Source organism: Rana temporaria, chromosome 5 (assembly GCF_905171775.1).
Source record: "Rana temporaria chromosome 5, aRanTem1.1, whole genome shotgun sequence".
In the NCBI taxonomy this organism is placed as follows: domain Eukaryota; kingdom Metazoa; phylum Chordata; class Amphibia; order Anura; family Ranidae; genus Rana; species Rana temporaria.
The window spans coordinates 359,372,390-359,390,569 of record NC_053493.1 but is presented as its reverse complement, the minus strand read 5'-3'; the positions used below and the strand labels follow the sequence as shown (position 1 = coordinate 359,390,569).

The window sequence follows — 18,180 nt, the reverse complement described above, 5'->3', positions numbered from 1 at the left end:
CACCCAGGAGATAAATATTTAATATGTCAAAATTGCCCATAGGTATCATCACCTTATAAGACCTTTATGGCATCTAGGGAAAGTAGAGCTCTGGTAACCCCCCAGGGGTTTGAGTGTTAATAAATATTCTACAAAGGGGAATAGCTGTAGAATTTTGAGGCATAAAGCCCGCTTGGTCAGAATGTATCACGGAAGTAATTATCTTAAATAATCTGGTCACCAAAACCGAGTCCAGTGAGATAGGCCTGTATGATGTGGGGTCTATACCCGGTTTAAACAACAGAATGATAATGGCGTGGCCGTAAGACGTAGCAGACCGGAAGTGATGTGAGAGGCGGAAACGCCGTTGTTTTACCATTCAAAACGCTTTTAATTGTGCTTAAATGTAAGCAGATTTTAATACTTTTATTAAATTGATTTTGGAAAATGTTAATACACTATTGGAGGCTTGTCTGTTTTACCTTACCCCAAACACATGATCCTGGACCCTTTGAGAGAGGATTTGCAGAGGAGTTTCCAGCAGGAGGAAATAGCTTGTCCCTAATAACACTCAAGGCCCATAATCTGTGGATATGCGGTGAGAGTTCTCTGAGTTCTGAGGTGTTGGTGGCGGCGCATTGACTCTCTGAAGTTTGTTGCAATGCCTATTGAAGGACTGCACAATGATCACAGTATTTATATTTCGATTACAGTCACTATTGGACTATATCACTGCTATTATTATTTGAATTGTGACTTGATTATTTTAGGATTACTTTAGGATTATTGATTTCATTGATTTGCATTTCACTATTGCAAGATTTCAGTTTACATTTATATCACATTGTTTATTTAACTATATAGGATGGAATAGCGCAATCATGAAATCACTAGGTTTTGCAGAAATTCTGGGTATTCAATTAGGATTTACTGTTATCACATTCACCACATAATAGCGCAGAGGATTACTACATCATGCCCATAGGTATCGTCACCTTATACTGTCAAAGACCTTTATGGCATCTAGGGAAAGTAGGGCTCTGGTACCCTTATCATCTGCAGGGGTTTGCACGTTAATAAATATTCTACAAAGGTTAATAGTTATAGAATTTTGAGGTATAAAGCCCACTTGGTCAGGATGTATCACTGAAGTTATTATCTTATATAATCTGGTCACCAGAACCCAGTCCAATATGATAGGTCTGTATGATGTGGGGTCCATACCCGGTTTAAACAACTAAATGATAATGGCTCTTGTCAAAGAACGTGGAAGGCATTTCTGTTGCAAAGTATCATTGAATACTTCCAGGAATTGCAGCAGTATACGACCTGCATATCGTTTATACACTTCTATGGGTATTTCATCATCTCCTGGGGCTTTATAATTAGTAAACGAACTGAGCACTGTATGCACTTCCTCTAGAATATTGGGGAGGTCTATGTTTGGTGTTCTTTGGATAGTGAAGGCAGATTGAGGCCATGCATATATTGAGTAAAAGCAAAACTAAACTGTGTCTGAGCGCCACAAACTAAAAACACCAATTTTTTTTATTAGCAATATTCAAAAGCTCACCCATTCATCCATGTCTCCATACTTTATTTTGTTGAGAAATCGCTTTGAAAAACTACAACCTATCATTACTAACTGCAGCCATCTTGAGTAAGGGCAGTTGATTCATGTAGAATTTACTTACTGGAATCAATCTGGCCTTAGCTCAGGCATTCAGGAAGGAAGGTATGTGTAGCACACTCCCCATAAGAGCCGCTGGTGAATTTGGATCCCCCACCCTGCACAGCCCGGCACACCCTTTTTTCACAGGCACACTTAGATTTAGTGAACAGTCCAGCACTTAGTTTTTGTACTTTATTGAGGGCATAAAACTTGACTAGGGATTAGGGAGATTATTGGATGCCCACTTGACTTTAGAACTCTTTAGGGACAACTCTTCCTATGTACAGCTATATACACTTCTCTTCCTACAGCACTCACTTGCTTGCATTAAACACAGAACCAACTGGGACACTTTTTGTAGATCTAACAAAGAACACTTAGTCAGATTAAGCAAAGCCCTTTACAGGCAGGGACCGTGGGCCCTTTTGATGTGTAGAGAATAAGTCCAGTGTCCAGCTACATCCTTGTGGCTACTGATCCCAGCACTAACTCTTCAGGCACTGCCAGTCCGTCTGACTGCAGCTGCCCCCTTCACCAGCCCACCCGGCTACTTCCCACAGTCCTCCCAGACTGCACACTTAACAGCCACCGGCGGTCTTCTCCCTGGAGATCTCCTGGATGTGCTGACTCTCTTCCCCTGTCCTCACACCCAGTGCCAATCCTGACCTCCCTGGGGCCCTAAGCAAAATGACATGTCACATTAAAGTTGAGAAGTGGGGGAGGTGGGGTGTGTTGTGGGGGGGCTGCCGACAGTGACATGTCACGTTTAAGATTATAGTTGAGAAGCGAGGGGAGGCGGTGTTCTGCTGTCTGTCAGAAATGACATCTTACATCATTAAAGTGAGAAGCGGGGGGTGCTGACTTCTTACCTCCCATGCAGCCAGCGAGTTGAGAAGTGGGGTGAGGGGCCAAAAATGACTTCTCACCAGGCGGGGCCTCTAGTAATTTGGGGGGCCCTTCGTAGCTTTGCGGGGCCCTAAGCGGCTTGCATAGTGAGCCTATAGGGAGGATCGGCCCTGCTCACACCTGCTCCTGTGCATCCAGGACAGGACTCCTCCATGTGTTGTAAATGGATCTAGGGCTGCAACTAACAATTATTTTCATAATCGATTAGTTGGCTGATTATTGTTTCGATTATTCGATTAATCGGATAATAGCCTTAAAAAAAATGTTGCTTTTTTTTTTTTTTTGTGCCAATTTGTTGTTGGGCAGATTACAAAGCACAAATTGCTGCAAAAACACATTACATGCTTTTCTGCAGCTTCTCCATTGAAGTATATTGAACCAAAAAAAACAAAATAGCACCGTTTTGCATTAAAAAGTCTTTGCCCTTTCCAAATACGCAGCAGCTGAAAAGAAATCATGGATGTGAACGTGTCCCATAGGAAAACATGTAAATTAACTGTAGTGTGTTTCTGCAAAAAGCACCAAAAAACAGAGGTGTGAACCCAGGCCTGAGATGTTTAGTAACAGAATGGGGTTAAAAAAACAAAAATAAGTTCAAAAAGAGCAAAGAATCGCTACTGTAAGGGGTTAATTTTTTTACTGTGGGACAGTGAAAGTAATATTTACAGTAGCGATTTGCTTTTTTCTACTATAAAGGGCTAATTGTAGTTTTTGTTAACCCTATTATGTTACTGGCCGATTAATCGATTATGAAAATTGTAATCGATTAATTTCATAATTGATTAGTTGTCGATTAATTGATTAGTTGTTTCCTAAATGGATCCCTCCAGGACCTGAGCCCAGGCTCTAGGTCACACCCCCCAGATTAGGGCCACCGACAGCCTCCTCAGCACTCTATCGCCACCCTGTCCCCCTGTCCCCATCCCACCCTGTGCTCATCCAGCTTTCACCCGACTGCACCTTGCTGGCATGACTCAGAGTCTTTAAGAGGTGCCCACTCCCTTCCAGCCCATTTGCTGGCGACCTCAATACTCCAGGCAGATCCTCCTAGCCTCTCTCCTATTCTTCTGGAAGCTTCTCCAAGGTTCCAGCAAGTAGGGGAAGGTACCAGAGGTGCTGCCTGATGAGTGATCCAGCTTCCCCTGATTCACTTATCCCTGACCCAGATTCAACCCAGGCTTGGCTGCCAGCCAAGTCAAAATGTACCTACACTAAGGCCCGTTGCAACAGGACAGGCAAGGCAAGCAATTGCTTGGGGCCCCGAGCTAGAGGGGGGCCCCCAAGCTGGCTCGCCTGTCTGCCTGCTGCTATGTTCACAGGCTCCCCGCGAGCCCCCCTCCTCCCCCACGGAGAGCCGCACAGCTGAATCCTGGAGTTCAGTGCCGAAGCGTGCAGTTGCACTGAACTCCAGGATTCAGCTGTGCGGCTCTCCGAGGAGGGGGGCTCGCGGGGGGGGGGGGGCGTTTCTCCGCCCCCCGCAAAGTGGCGCGGTCATCGGGGACAGTGCAGCCGTCCCTCTCTCTCCACTGACTGCAATACATTACACAGTCACACTTCGGCTCCTCCCCCCCTCATGGCTCAATGTGTACACAGCCAGGAGGAGGAGCCGAGGAGAGACACGAGTGCTGCACAGTAAGCAGGAGGTAAGGGGCCCCCCTTAAGCAGATTCGAGGTGAACTATTGAAGTGATGGGAGAGGAGAGGGTGGTAAGGTGATATGTGCTGGGGACTGATTTGAGAGGGAAGATGATATGTGCTAGTGTGTGTGTGGGGGGGGGGGCGATTTCCCCCCCCCCACTAGCACATATCATCTTCCCTCTCAAATCACTCCCCAGCACATATCCCCATACCACCCTCTACCCCCCCAAATTAAGATGCTCTGTTCCCCTGTGCCCATCCCACCCTGTGCTCATCCCACCCTGTCCCCATCCCACCCTGTCCCCTTCCCACCCTGTCCCCTTCCCACCCTGTCCCCATCCCACCCTGTCCCCATCCCACCCTGTGCTCACCCCACCCTGTCCCCATCCCACCCTGTCCTCATCCCACCCTGTCCCCATCCCACCCTGTCCTCATCCCACCCTGTCCCCATCCCACCCTGTCCCCTTCCCACCCTGTCCCCATCCCACCCTGTTCCCATCCCACCCTGTCCTCATCCCACCCTGTCCCCATCCCACCCTGTCCTCATCCCACCCTGTCCCCATCCCACCCTGTGCTCATCCCACCCTGTCCCCATCCCACCCTGTGCTCATCCCACCCTGTCCCCATCCTACCCTGTGCTCATCCCACCCTGTCCCCATCCCACCCTGTGCTCATCCCACCCTGTCCCCATCCCACCCTGTGCTCACCCCACCCTGTCCCCCTGTCCCCATCCCACCCTGTGCTCATCCCAACCTGTCCCCATCCCACCCTGTGCTCATCCCACCCTGTGCTCATCCCACCCTGTCCCCATCCCACCCTGTGCTCACCCCACCCTGTCCCCCTGTGCTCATCCCACCCTGTCCCCCTGTGCTCATCCCACCCTGTCCCCCTGTGCTCATCCCACCTTGTCCCCCTCCCACCCTGTCCCTCTGTCCTCATCCCATGAAAATGACAGGACAAGTCTTAAAAAGAGTCTAAAAAAGATGAAAGAAAAAAAAATGCCCATGAAGCCTCCTGGTATGTAGACATACTTTTGGCCTAGGCCAGAAACCAGAAAGCAACTGAAGAAATGTAAAAATAAAACAAGTTTAAAATAATTAAATATAATATACCTTCCTATCTATTTACTAAGGCTAGCATAAGGATTAAAAACCGTTAATATTGAACAAGAATATTTAGTTCCACTTTAGGAATCCTCAGAGCGGGGGGTTTCGGAAATATATAGGTCTTATAAAAAAACGAACCAGTTGCCGCAGTATCAGGAAGGTGAATTCACTATTCGTCCTTCAGAATTAATGAACGATTCAATGTTATTTGAAGATTGTTGGAATTGAGCGGTTCTAGCTAGCAGTTGATCAGCTTTCTCTCCCTCCTCATAGTAAGCCAGTTTACTAGATAATCGTTTCTTCTCTGAGGATAAGACAGAAGGGTGCTTCAGAACATCCTGAGCAGTCATTCATGCATCATGTGTCAAAGCATTGGGGTTCAAAACATTTTCCAGCACCTGCTGGTCCACCTTGGCGTTCACTTAATGTAGTTGTTATTTTATCAGCATTCATTTCCGATGTAAATATGCCCTGCAGGTATAGCTTGAATGCTTCCCAACAGGTGAGCTTGTCCAGGTAAGCATAATGCACCTGAATTTTTTTTTTGATCTCTGCATTGGCTACAGAAACAGCAAGCAAATTTCTAACCCTTCCCTAATCATCCCAAAAACGAAAAAAAAAAAAAAGATTTGTCTGGAATTAGGATTTAATATCTTCTCAAGAACAATCCAGTCCATGCATTATATTATATGGAGACATTACTTACCTTCCATAATGTAATATGATATCCCACCACCTGAGCTCTCATCGTTGTAGTAATGGGCTAAAAGCTGGTACACAAAAGTGCCTTTTGGTGCTTCAGGATCTACACAAGCAAGGTAAGGGAAGGGGTACATCGTCCACTCCAAACTCTCCTCTCTGGGCACAATAATGGTTATGTGGCACAAATACCAGTCGCTGTCTGCAAATACAAGAGCCAGAAGTTATGGGTTTTTGTCATCGCCAAAGCAATAAAAGAACAATTATAAAAAAAATACTAAAATAAATACCAACCACAACCACAAGGGAGAGTGCTTTTTTTTTAAATTGTTTTGAACCTTCTACTTTATGGCCCAACTTGGGAGGTTCAGGCAACACTTCTATTTTACAGCATGAGATTGAAAATTATTGAAAGAAATTAAAAAATGATTAAAATGGCACCTCTAAATCTAGGATTGTCTATTAAATCTAAAAATGGAATTAACTAAATTGGGGGAATTATGAGACTTGGGGCCTTTCACCAAAAACTGAACACTTTATATAAACATACATAGCTAGATTCAGAAAGCCCGCCGCATCTTTGCAGCGGCGTAGTGTATCGTGCAAAAACAATAAGGATATGGACAGCCGCACTCCAGGACTTTGAAAAAAGACGTGCCCTTTATTGGGTACAGGAAAAAATGCACTACAGGTATCAGCACACAGTGGGATAAACAGCTGACGCATTTCGCATTGAGTGTCAATGCTTAATCATAGCTATTTACACTAGGCCGCCGTAAGTTAGCAAGGCAAGTACTGTATTCACAAAGTACTTGCCTGCTAAGTTACGGCGGCGTAGCGTAAATGGGGCCGGCGTAAGCGCGCTTAATTCAAATGAGGATGTGGGGGGCGTGTTGTATGTATATGAAGTGTGACCTGACGTGATTGACGTTTTTTAAGAACGGCGCATGCGCCGCCCGTGTACATATCCCAGTGTGCATTGCGGCTAAGTACGCCGCACGGACGTATTGGTTTCGACGTGGACGTAAATTACATCCAGCCCTATTCACGAACGACTTACGCAAACGACGTAAAATTTTCAAATTTCGACGCGGGAACGACGGCTATACTTAACATTACTAGTCCAGCTATTTGATGGAATAACTATACGCCTGAAAATGCCTTCCGTAAACGGCGTATCTGTACTGTGTCGGCCGGGCGTACGTTCATGAATCGGCGTATCTAGTGATTTACATATTCTACGCCGAACGCAATGAAAGCGCCACCTAGCGGCCAGCCTAAAAATTACACTTTAAGATACGACGGTGTAAGATACTTACGCCGCTTGTATCTTAGCCTAATTTAAGCGTATCTGGTTACCAGAACACGCTTAAATTTGCGTCGGCGCAGATTCAGACTTAGGCCGGCGTATCTACTGATACGCCGGCCTAAGTCTTTCTGAATCCACCTAACAGTATATATCTTAAGTAAAGGATATGAACACGATCTTAGAAAAGCCATGTCAACTAGGGTTCTGTGGAATCCTAGGGCTCCGTCAGAAGTTAACAGGTATTCCTTGAGCTGTGGCTGTTTAATCAAAAATTTGATGGTGACTGCATTTTTCCGGGGTCAACACCACTTGGCATAGCCAGCTGCATGACACCAATGGACTTTTTAGCTGTCTGTAGGGTGGCATTCTTATCACCACTGTAACATTCTTCCCACTACCATAGGCGTGCGCACAGGGTGTGCCTGGTGTGCCCAGGCACACCCTAATCACCGAATGTGCATTAGTGTTATCGCTCTGTGTAGCAACAGGAACATGGGAAAGATCTCCTTCTTACCGGTTTTGCCATAAGAGAAGTGTTTATGCTCTTCTCTTTCACTGTGCCAGCAGGGAGATCAATGTGCCAGGGGCATGTATATGTAGATACATACACATGCATGTGTGTTTGAGCTTAAGGGTGCACATCCTAAAGCATTAGGCTGCACACACCTATGCCCACTACCCACTAATATAAGTGGCATTTTTTCCTTTGCCTGTCTCTGTGCATCACTCTGCAAGTACTATATAACCTGTCTAAGCCATTACATAGACTCGGTTACTGTGTGTTGGAACATTTTTGATAATACACTTCCTGCAATTTCAACCGCTGTGTGTGCCGTGTTTTCCCTTTGGGGTGCCTACCACCTTGGCCCCTACAGCCTACAAGAAATTCCCCAAGACCTGAACATTATTTCAAGCGTTCCTCTGGTGTAAGAAGGTTCAAAAAGACTAGAGGGTAAGGAATCCATTTCAAGTTTATGTACCTTTCAAAAAAAGTGGGACCTGTGTTTGAGGCTTAAGCCACCACAGCTCGCTCTCAGTTCAAAAAAGCAGCTACCCTTCTACTTGCTACTCTTCTAACCCAATCATGTGGCTTGTTGTGCTTTTGAGTTTGACTTTTCAGCTATCAGCCTCAGGAAACATTGCTATTGACCAGATTACAATACAGGAAGAGCAAAGATCTAAACCTGGCCATACACTAGTGAAATTAAAATTTTAAATGTTTAATTTTAACAAAATCTGTTAAATTTTCCAGTGGTTACTGAGGATAAATTGATGTTAAGTCATACATACTAACAGTTTTTTTTGTTTAACGAAGTAATGGGAAAAATTCCAGCTCAGGTTGAAGTCGCTGTACTAACAAGCTGCTGTTAGTACACCGATCTCCCCCGCTGTTCTATTGTATTCTGACAGAGGGACAGCCCCCCTCCAGAATACTCGGGTCACCGCTCTCAGCCCTTGGCTGAGAGTAGTGATCGGGAGCCGGTCAGCAGGCCGTTTTCGATCATAGCCCTTAGACAGATGGTAAGGTAAGGACATGCTAGAAGAATGGTAAGGTTTTCTTGATCCTTGAAGCATTTTGTGGAGTTAAGCTGGTCATATACTAGTAGATTTTTGAACGAATGTTCGTACAAATTCTCTCAGCCATTGGCTGAGAGTACTGATAGGGAGCCAGTCGGCAGGCCGTTTTTGGTCATGACCCTTAAACAGATGGTAAGGTAAGGACATGCTAGGAGAATGATAAGATTTTCTTGATCTTTGAGGAATTTTGTGGAGTAAAACTGGTCATCTACTAGAAGATTTTTGAACAAACATTCATACAAATTCTCAGTACATGACTCAACAAATGCCATACGAAAGTATTTAAAAGCTGTATTTGTTTTTAACATTCCGTATTGGAATAAATGTAATTTCTCAAATAAAAACCACATTCACTGTTAGAAATTGTGTTCATTCGAGAAAAAATTTCCATCATGCTCCTTCAAATTTTCCTTAAGGTCACTATGGTGAAAAACTAAAGCCTAATACACACGGGCCAAATATTAGGCAGCATCGGCTGGTTCAATTGAAATTGGCTGACATTTGGCAGCTGTGTATGGCAACCGGTCTGACAGAAGTCGACCGTTCAGCCGGCTTCTGTCAAAGGGTCATGATCGAAAACAATCTGCCGACCGGTTCTCGATCAGCGCTCTCAGCCAATGGCAGCTGGCCATCCCCGTCAGAACACAATAGCACAGCAGGGGAGGGGTTTTTTTTGTTTAACCCACTGGGGCTTGTCTATATTTAGTACATGCACATTAGAGAGTTTACAGAAATATTTAAAATGAAGTGAGGGGGCGCTGACTGGAAGTTACACTTCGACGTACGTTTCGTCAAATAATGTCATCAGGAAACCTACATAAGCTGAGGCGTAACTTTTGGTCATGATCTTCCAGTTCTCAGTAATTGGCAAGTGGATCTCATGCCGGCTCCATAGATTTAGCAGAAGGGCAGTGATTCTAGTCAACACAGCAAGTGGACAAACTCAGTGTCGGGGAGGGCACTTTATTATGTAAGCAGCTTTTACATGTTTTTAAAGATTATTAAATAAATTGTATCACACTATTAGTGTTTAATGGTATTAGCTCTTTCTCCAATTTATGGTGACATAGCGGAGTGGAGCAGTGGTACTGTGGATCCATGACAGGTGTGGGCAATATACTGTATGAAGAATCATAAAGAAACTCATTTATCAGGCCATGTATGACTTTCTTTTTAGTTATAGAGGTCATGGTTATCTGGTGAGTGGTATTCCAGTACAGCACACTGGGTGGAAATGAAATTGGTGCTGATGGTATAAATGATACTTCACATTGAAGAATTAAGAATGGCACATATGAACTTTTTTTGAAAATATTCTCTGCACTTTTTTGATTCCACAGCATTTTTGCACTTTATGAATTATTTAGTACTTCATTGTGTTAATTTGTTGTAACATTATTTATTATTTTCACACTTGGGGTTATCAGCTTTACAATTTCATTTAACAATTGAGGTAATATTCACATAGAGATGCAAGGTTTTGATTTTAACACTGCCCCCCACCTCAACTGTCTAGCTTTCCCCCACCTGTCCCACTGCTACCCTCCTGTTGGTGGAGGAAATGGGATGGGAGGAGGACATGGGATGGAGAACATGAGGCTGGAGGAGGACAGGAGATAGAGGAGATGGGACTGGAGAAGGATGACATGGGATAGAGATGGGACTGGAGGAGGACATGGGATAGAAGTGATGGGACTGGAAGAGAAGGATATAGGATGGAGGAGAGAAGGAGATGGAAATGGAGGAGGGGGACATGGGATGGGGGAGATTGGACTGGAGAAAGAGGACATAGGATGGAGAAGATGGGACTGCAGGAGAAGAAGGAGGTGGGATGGGGAGATGGGACTGAATGGGGAGGAGGAAATGGAATGGAGGAGATGGGACTGTAAGAGCACATGGAAAGGAGGATATGGGGAGATGGGAATGGGGGAGGAAGAGGACATGGGATGCAGGAGATGGGACTGGAGGAGGTAAAGAACATAAGATGGAGAAGATGGGACTAAAGGAGGAAGAGGACATGGGATGCAGGAGACAGGACTGGAGGAAGAGAACATGGAATTAGGGCGATAGGACTGGAGGAGGAGTAAGAGGACATGGGATGCAGGAGATGGGACTGGAGGAGGTAAAGAACATAAGATGGAGAAGATGGGACTAAAGGAGAAAGAGGACATGGGACACAGGAGACAGAACTGGAGGAAGAGAACATGGAATTAGGGCGATAGGACTGGAGGAGGAGGAAGAGGACATGAGATGGAGAAGGAGGAGGATGTGGAAATGGCCAGTGGACGGCTTTGGTGAGACGGTCAGTGGGCGGGCCCTGGTGAATGTTGATGGACAGACCTGGTGGGGCCCAGGCCTAAAGCTCTGTAAGCGGTCCTTAAAATTTCGGATGGCTGCCCCCCTGTAAAAGATGTAAAATTCACATCAGCATGCATATCTGTAAGAAAAAATATTTAAGCATTTTCTCTGGAATCCACCTTCCTGAGGAAGCATGCCCGTGAAACATGTCAAGAGATTGTAGTCCCTCCACAACTCATAACTGCAAATTCTCTGTGTCATTCTAATCAGTTGATTGTTATAGATTTAATGAGCAGTATTCGTTTTTAGCCCTTTTCTTGAAACTTAATGTGTTTTTATATGTATATATATTGTGGATGAGATATACTACAATAGGGGGTTGTGCTCATAATTGTTTGATGCACATTGTTTATAATCTTTTTGTATGTATTGTTTTAAATATTATCAATCAGCCTTTTGCTGCGTTTTTTTGAATTTACGTCTTTAATTTCTTGAAGGAGTAAAACCTTCTCTATTCTTTCTGGCTGCCGACATGGACAGTAATTTTTCTGGATGTTTAGAACAACATTGACAGCACTGACATCTAAAAGATTTGGCATTTCTGTGTGTCTATTACTGCCATAAATACCATAAAGCTGCCATTTCTACAACCATAACAGGAAAATTACCAGGACATGCAACCAAACATCATGCTTTATCCCACTAGCTGGAAAATCCCTTCCGGATCCTTTGATCAAGCTTGATGAACAAAATGAGCAATACAAACCCACTTCCTGGACAAAAACCTATCCACAATGAGCTTACCTGGACCACACAAGTAAGACCATCGCTATTGTGCCTGGATTAGCAGTGACTGGTCATGTATGAAGGCACATTGCTCTAGTTTTATGAACAGCAATCAATCACTTACGTGGAAAAGGGATGTGTTGAAACATTCTTGTGATAATTTACATGCTCGGCTTACTGTTTGCCATTACATTGTAACAGAATCAACAAATATTTATTAATACAAATAGTTATACCTTATTATAAGAACTGTCGGCAAAAGTATAAGCAACAGACGGCATGGGTTCACGAAAGACAGAAGTTGTCAGACAAACCTGATTTATTTTTATGAAGAGGTAAGTAAAACCCTGGACAGAGGCGTGGCTGTGGACGTGATATACTTGGATTTTGCAAAAGCGTTCGATACAGTTCCGCACACACGGCTCATGTGTAAGGTAAAGTCTACAGGATTGGAAATATCAGTTTGTAAATGGATAGAAAACTGGCTAACAACACAGAATTAAGTGAGTAGTGGTTAATGGTTCTTATTCTAAATCAGTGGTTATCAGTGGTGTACCCCAAGGTTCAGTGCTGGGACCCTTACTTTTTAATATATTTATAAATGATATTGGGTCTGGGATTAAAAGTAAAATTTCTGTCTTTGCAGATGACACCAAACTATGCCTAACGATGACTAAATTTACAAGCCGACCTCAATGCACTTGTAAGAGAACTATTAGAGCTGTCCCCGCAAATTCGCAAGAGCGTGCACGTGCGCGGGAGCGCACCTGCGTGTCCCTTGGCGCCAGATAGCTTATTTAAAGGGTGCACTGACCCCAGCCTAGTGCTGACGGATCTCATCGGTTCCGGTCCCTGTATCCTGTGCCTGTTCCTGTGCTCCTGATCCCAGTTACTGAACCTCGGCTTCCTTGACTTTGCTATTGGACTCGCTTCACCTCTGACTCTCGGTTCCTGATCTCGGCTTCCCACGTGACCCTGTTTTCTGCCTGATGATTTTGTGTCTTGCTGCCCGCTCGTTGCTGAACCCGGCTTTGCATGTGACCGAGCTCCTGTCTCCTGTTTGGCTCCGCTCAACTTCCTGGGTACCTGCGACTTCGTCCCTGCAACCTGCTGCAACCTCGTCACTTCAGACTTCACCCAGGTACGTGACAGCACTGTGTAATTGGGCAACTATGTGGCAGAGGTTTAAGGTAGATAAATGTAAATTTATGCAATTGGGGGCTAAGAATATGCATGCATCATACATACTAGAGGGAGTACAACTGGGGGATCCATAGTGGAGAAGGATCTGTTTTTATTTTGTAGATCATAAGCTTAATAATAGCATGCAATGCCAAGGTTTCCAAAGCAAGCAAAGTCCTTTCTTGTATTAAGAAAGGTACGGACTTCAGAGAGAGAGAGATATAATTTTGCCCCTGTTCAAATCATTAGCAAGACCTCATCTGGAACATGGAGATGCTCAGCTATGAGGAAAGATTAGAGGAACTAAATCTATTCACTCTTGAGAAGAGGAAATTAAAGGGGGGATATGATCAACATGTACCAATACATAAGTGGTCCATATAGTGAACTTGGTGTTGAGTTATTCACTTTAAGGTCATCACAGAGGTCAAGGGGGCACACTTTACGTCTGGAGGGGAAAAGGTTTAATCTCCAAAAATGGAAAGGTTTGTTCATATTAATGAGCTGTGAAAATGTGGAATAAACTCCCTCCAGAGGTGGTTCTGGCCAGCTCAGTAGACTGCTTTAAGGTCCCGTACACACGACCGGATCTATCCGCTGGGATTTATCCGCGGATCAGTTCCAGCGGATAGATCCGGTCGTGTGTAGGCCCGAGCAGACAATTTTCGGCGGACATTTGTCCAGCCGACGGATTTCCAGCGGATAAAAATTTCTTAGCATGCTAAGAAATCTATCCGCTGGAATCCTGTCCTTCTGACTTATCTGGTCGTCTGTACAGACTCACCGGATAAGTCCGTCCGATCCCCATCCCTTGCATGCGTCGGAATGATTCGACGCATGCGTGGAAGTATTTACCTTCCAGCGTCGTGCACGTCGCCGCGTCATCGTCGCGGCGACGGCGCAGACACGTCACCGCGGATGTTTTCCGTGGGGATTTTGATCTGATGGTGTGTACAGCCATCAGATGAAAATCCGGAGGAAAAATGTCCGATGGAAACGGTCCGGCGGTCCGGCCTAAGAAAGGCCTGCATTCCTTCCTAAATGTACATAATATAACTGGGTACTAACATTTATAGGTAATGTTGATCCAGGGAAAATCCGATTGCCTCTTTGGGAATCAGGAATGATTTTTCTCCCCTGCTGTAGCAAGTTGGATCGTGCTTTGCTGGGGTTTTTCGCCTTCCTCTGGATCAACTGTGGGTGAAAGATTGTGTATATGGGATTGTATGATATTATTTTTTATTTATTTTTATAGTTGAACTAGATGGACTTGTGCCTTTTTTCAACCTGACTAACTATTTAACTAACTAAACAACATTTTGAGTATAGCCTCATGTAATATTGAATAGAAGGGAAGTACCATCATCCAATTTGAATAGGAAAACTAGACCAGGTGAAGATATTGAGGCAGTTGTTGATGCTGCCCAACTTATATATAACCACCTAGAGGGAGGACATGCTGGACTACCTCGGTACTGATACAATGACAAATGGAGTATGATAAAAAATTATAGTTTAATACATATATAAAAAAAAAAAATGAATGTTAAAAAACAATACACCACAAAAAACAACAACTACTAACGGGTGACCCCATGAAGTTTCTGTTTGAGTGGAGTATGAATGTTTCCTCAAACTCCATACTGAAAGTGCCCAAACAAGGACCATCATGGCAGAATCACCAGGTATTATTTTCAAGAACGCTGAAGATTTAATAACATAGAAAGTGTTTTTAAAATTACATTATATCTTGTTAAATATATATTATAGGAGATTTTAGTGTTTGGGGTAATGTATGGCAAAGGACATCTTGCACAATATCACTGTGATTCTGCTATGTGTTTTTAGAATAAACATTTTTTTATTTGATTTATTTAAAGGTTTATGATTCTCAAGCATCAGAGACATATGGTGACTCCTAGAAGAGAAGGAACCAACAAAGGCAACCGGACAAGGAAAATCTTGTTTAATCTTATAAGGCTTGAGCAGTCACCAAGTGATGAGGACCGAAGAGCCCTTTCCCCTTCTCCCATTCATTTAGAAATGGGCTCTTCTTTTCAGCACAGAGAAGGACCCCATCCATGGATTAGTCAGATGCAGGAGTTTAATATGGGACATTTTCGAGAACTGTTTAATCCCTTAAGCATGGTTGAGTTTCTGTTCAGAGTGGCTACCAAAGCCTCTCCATATTTCACTTGGTGGATTTTCCTGGCAATGGACCTCATTGAAGCCATAATTAAATGTAAGCCTTAGTCAGTGAATGTGAACAAAGTCACGTCTAGATGTTTATTCATGTTCATAAGTATACAAAGGAGTTTTTTTCAGAGCCTCTATTGCTTCCAGGTTGGGGGGATTTGACATTCCTGACATCATTTCAAACCACTTCACTTCATCATTGAAACGATTTCCCTCCCGTGGTGTAGTATACCAACTTGCAGACTGTTTAATGTGGTGTGGAATTATCTGTTAATAAATTAGAGCTTAAATATGGGTGTTTTTACAAAAAACACAATGATCTGTGGTCAGTGCCAACATGCAGGGATGATGCTAGACCATGGCATGTGCCCCAGGTCTTCTACTGAGTGCATTGGGTCTCCTTTGATATATGGAGATGATACACTATGCATTATACAGTTTATGTGCCGCGCGCACATATACGTCCACACAATGGCAGAAGCATGTATATATATTTCCCCTTTAAGTAAGCACCATTGTGCACACGCGCCCCGGCGGCGGTGTGCGCACGTGCCTGCCGCGAGCTCCATGAACCCGACCGCGGGTCCCACGGACTCGATCGCCAGGGGGATACCCGCGATCGTCTCACGCAGAGATAGAGCGGGGAAATGCTAATGTAAACAAGCATCTTCCCGCTCTGCTTAGTGACAATGACACTGATCTCCGCTCTGTGTAATCAGAAGCGGAGATCAGTGTCCTGTCACACAGCCCATCCCCCCTACAGTAAGAAACACTCACTAGGGCACACTTAACCCCTACAGCGCCATCTAGTGGTTAAACCCTTCACTGCCAATGTAATTATCACAGTAATCAGTGCATTTTTATAGCACTGGTCGCTGTAAAAATGACAAAAGAGGTAACAAATGTAAAAATATAATAATATCTAGAGGTATCAAGAAATTACCAAGCTGGCAATTTACTCAGATCTCATTGCAGCTTCAGAGAAAAACACCAAATAAAAAGCAGGACTTTTGGCAATAAAATTAAATTGAGCAGAGTTGGTTCTGATAACAATAAAATAGGGATCAGTAATTCTTACCCTGCAAGGCGATCCATACTCAGTGTATATAGTATATATCCTATACTGCTAGATTTGATTGTTTTACGTATCAGAAACAGATGCGTACAACCATATTTGACCCAGACTAATATCACGCAGATACACCATTCCTCTTTTATCTTCCTGAAGAAGTGAACCTAAGGCCCCTTTCACATTGGGTCAGTATGTGCGGTGGCGGTATAGCTATATAGCTATACCGTCGGAATTGCCGCGGAATTACGGTGGTATTCGGCCGCTATCGGTGCCGTATTAACCCCCGCTAGCGGCCGAAAAAAGGTTAACACCGCCCGCAATGCACCTCTGCAGAGGCACATTGCCGGCGGTATTACTGCGGTGTCCCATTGTTTTCAATGAAAAGGACACACACCGCTCCTCTCACCGCTCCTAAGATGCTGCTTGCAGGAGATTTTTTTTATCCCGCCAGTGCATCGTCTCAGTGTGAAAGCCCTCTGGCTTTCACATTGAGAATGCTGGGGCAGGAGCATTTCAGGCGTTATTTATGCTCTATTTTTAGCGCTAAAACGCCTGAAATACTCCTCAGTGTGAATGGGGCCTTAGTGAATTGAGAATGAACCATCTTTCTATCCAGCACTCTTTGGCATATTCATACGTCATGTTTCCTTTTGAAAATATTGCATACATATGTGATATATACCGTACAGTAGATACCCAACCTGTCAATCTTTAAATTAGCGTGTGCCCACAAAACGGCATTGAACTTCGATTTCCTATATTTTCGATAGGAAACACATTAAAAGCCATCAGGTTAGAGTTCACCATGAATACTCGCCCTAGAATTATTGCTCTTACTCTGACTTGTGCGGCGATATGTGACATATGTATTGAAAGTGGCATTTACATTTGTTAATGTGTGTGTGTGAACGTGTGGGTGAGGTGGGCTAAAAAATGATTTTTTGCTTGGGTGTAGCTTAATTATTTTTACTGTGTTCACTAAAACTTTATTGATATGACATATAGACGCCAAAAAAATCCCCTATACGATATAATATTTTTAAGACAGGTTCTCTTTACCAAGATATTGGTGGGATTTTGATCCCCGATATCTCACCTGCACTACATTGAAGCTAATGGAGCACACACTCTAGGGGTCAAAGAAAGCTACCACCGCTGTAACATTTGCAACTGTGGTGGTAAAATGGTCAAAGCAGTTTAAGGCCTGGTTCACACCTAATAATTTTTTTGTGCGTTTTCAGTTTTGCAGAAACACACTACAGTACATTTAACATGGTTTCCTATGGATGTAGTTCACATATGTGCATTTTATGGAAAGAGCCAGGGACTTTTTTCTGTTTTTTGGTTTCATAGACTTCAATGGATCAAAAATGTGTATTGAAAAACGCAAAATTCACCTGGAATAAGCAAACTGCAACCTATGTAGGTGTGAATCAGGCCTAATGCCGCGTACACACGATTGGAAATGCCGACAAGAAAACCTTGGGTTTTTTTTCGCCGGAATTTCGTCTCCAACTTGAGTTGCACACACACGGTCACACCAAATTCCGCCCGTCAAGAACGCAGTGACGTACAACACTAAAACAAGCCGAGAAAACTTAAGTTCAGTGATTCCAAATTGCTTCAGAGCATGCGTGTTTTTTTGCACATCAGAATTGCATACAGATGAGGGTATTTTCCAATAGGAACTTTTTTCCGTCGGAAAAATAGAGAACCTGCTCTCAATCTTTTGTTGCCGGAAATTCCGACAGCAAAAGTCC

General features: G+C 43.9%; 1 protein-coding gene across 1 annotated transcript in view; it reads right to left on the bottom strand.

Annotated features, from left to right (window-relative positions):
- Positions 1-18,180, bottom strand: part of LOC120941356 (neural-cadherin-like) — a 140,901-nt gene that overhangs the window by 106,773 nt on the left and 15,948 nt on the right. The window contains exon 2 of the mRNA XM_040354693.1: positions 6,007-6,201. Coding sequence (XP_040210627.1) covers positions 6,007-6,201 — 195 coding nt within the window. The remainder of the gene's footprint in view (positions 1-6,006; positions 6,202-18,180) is intronic.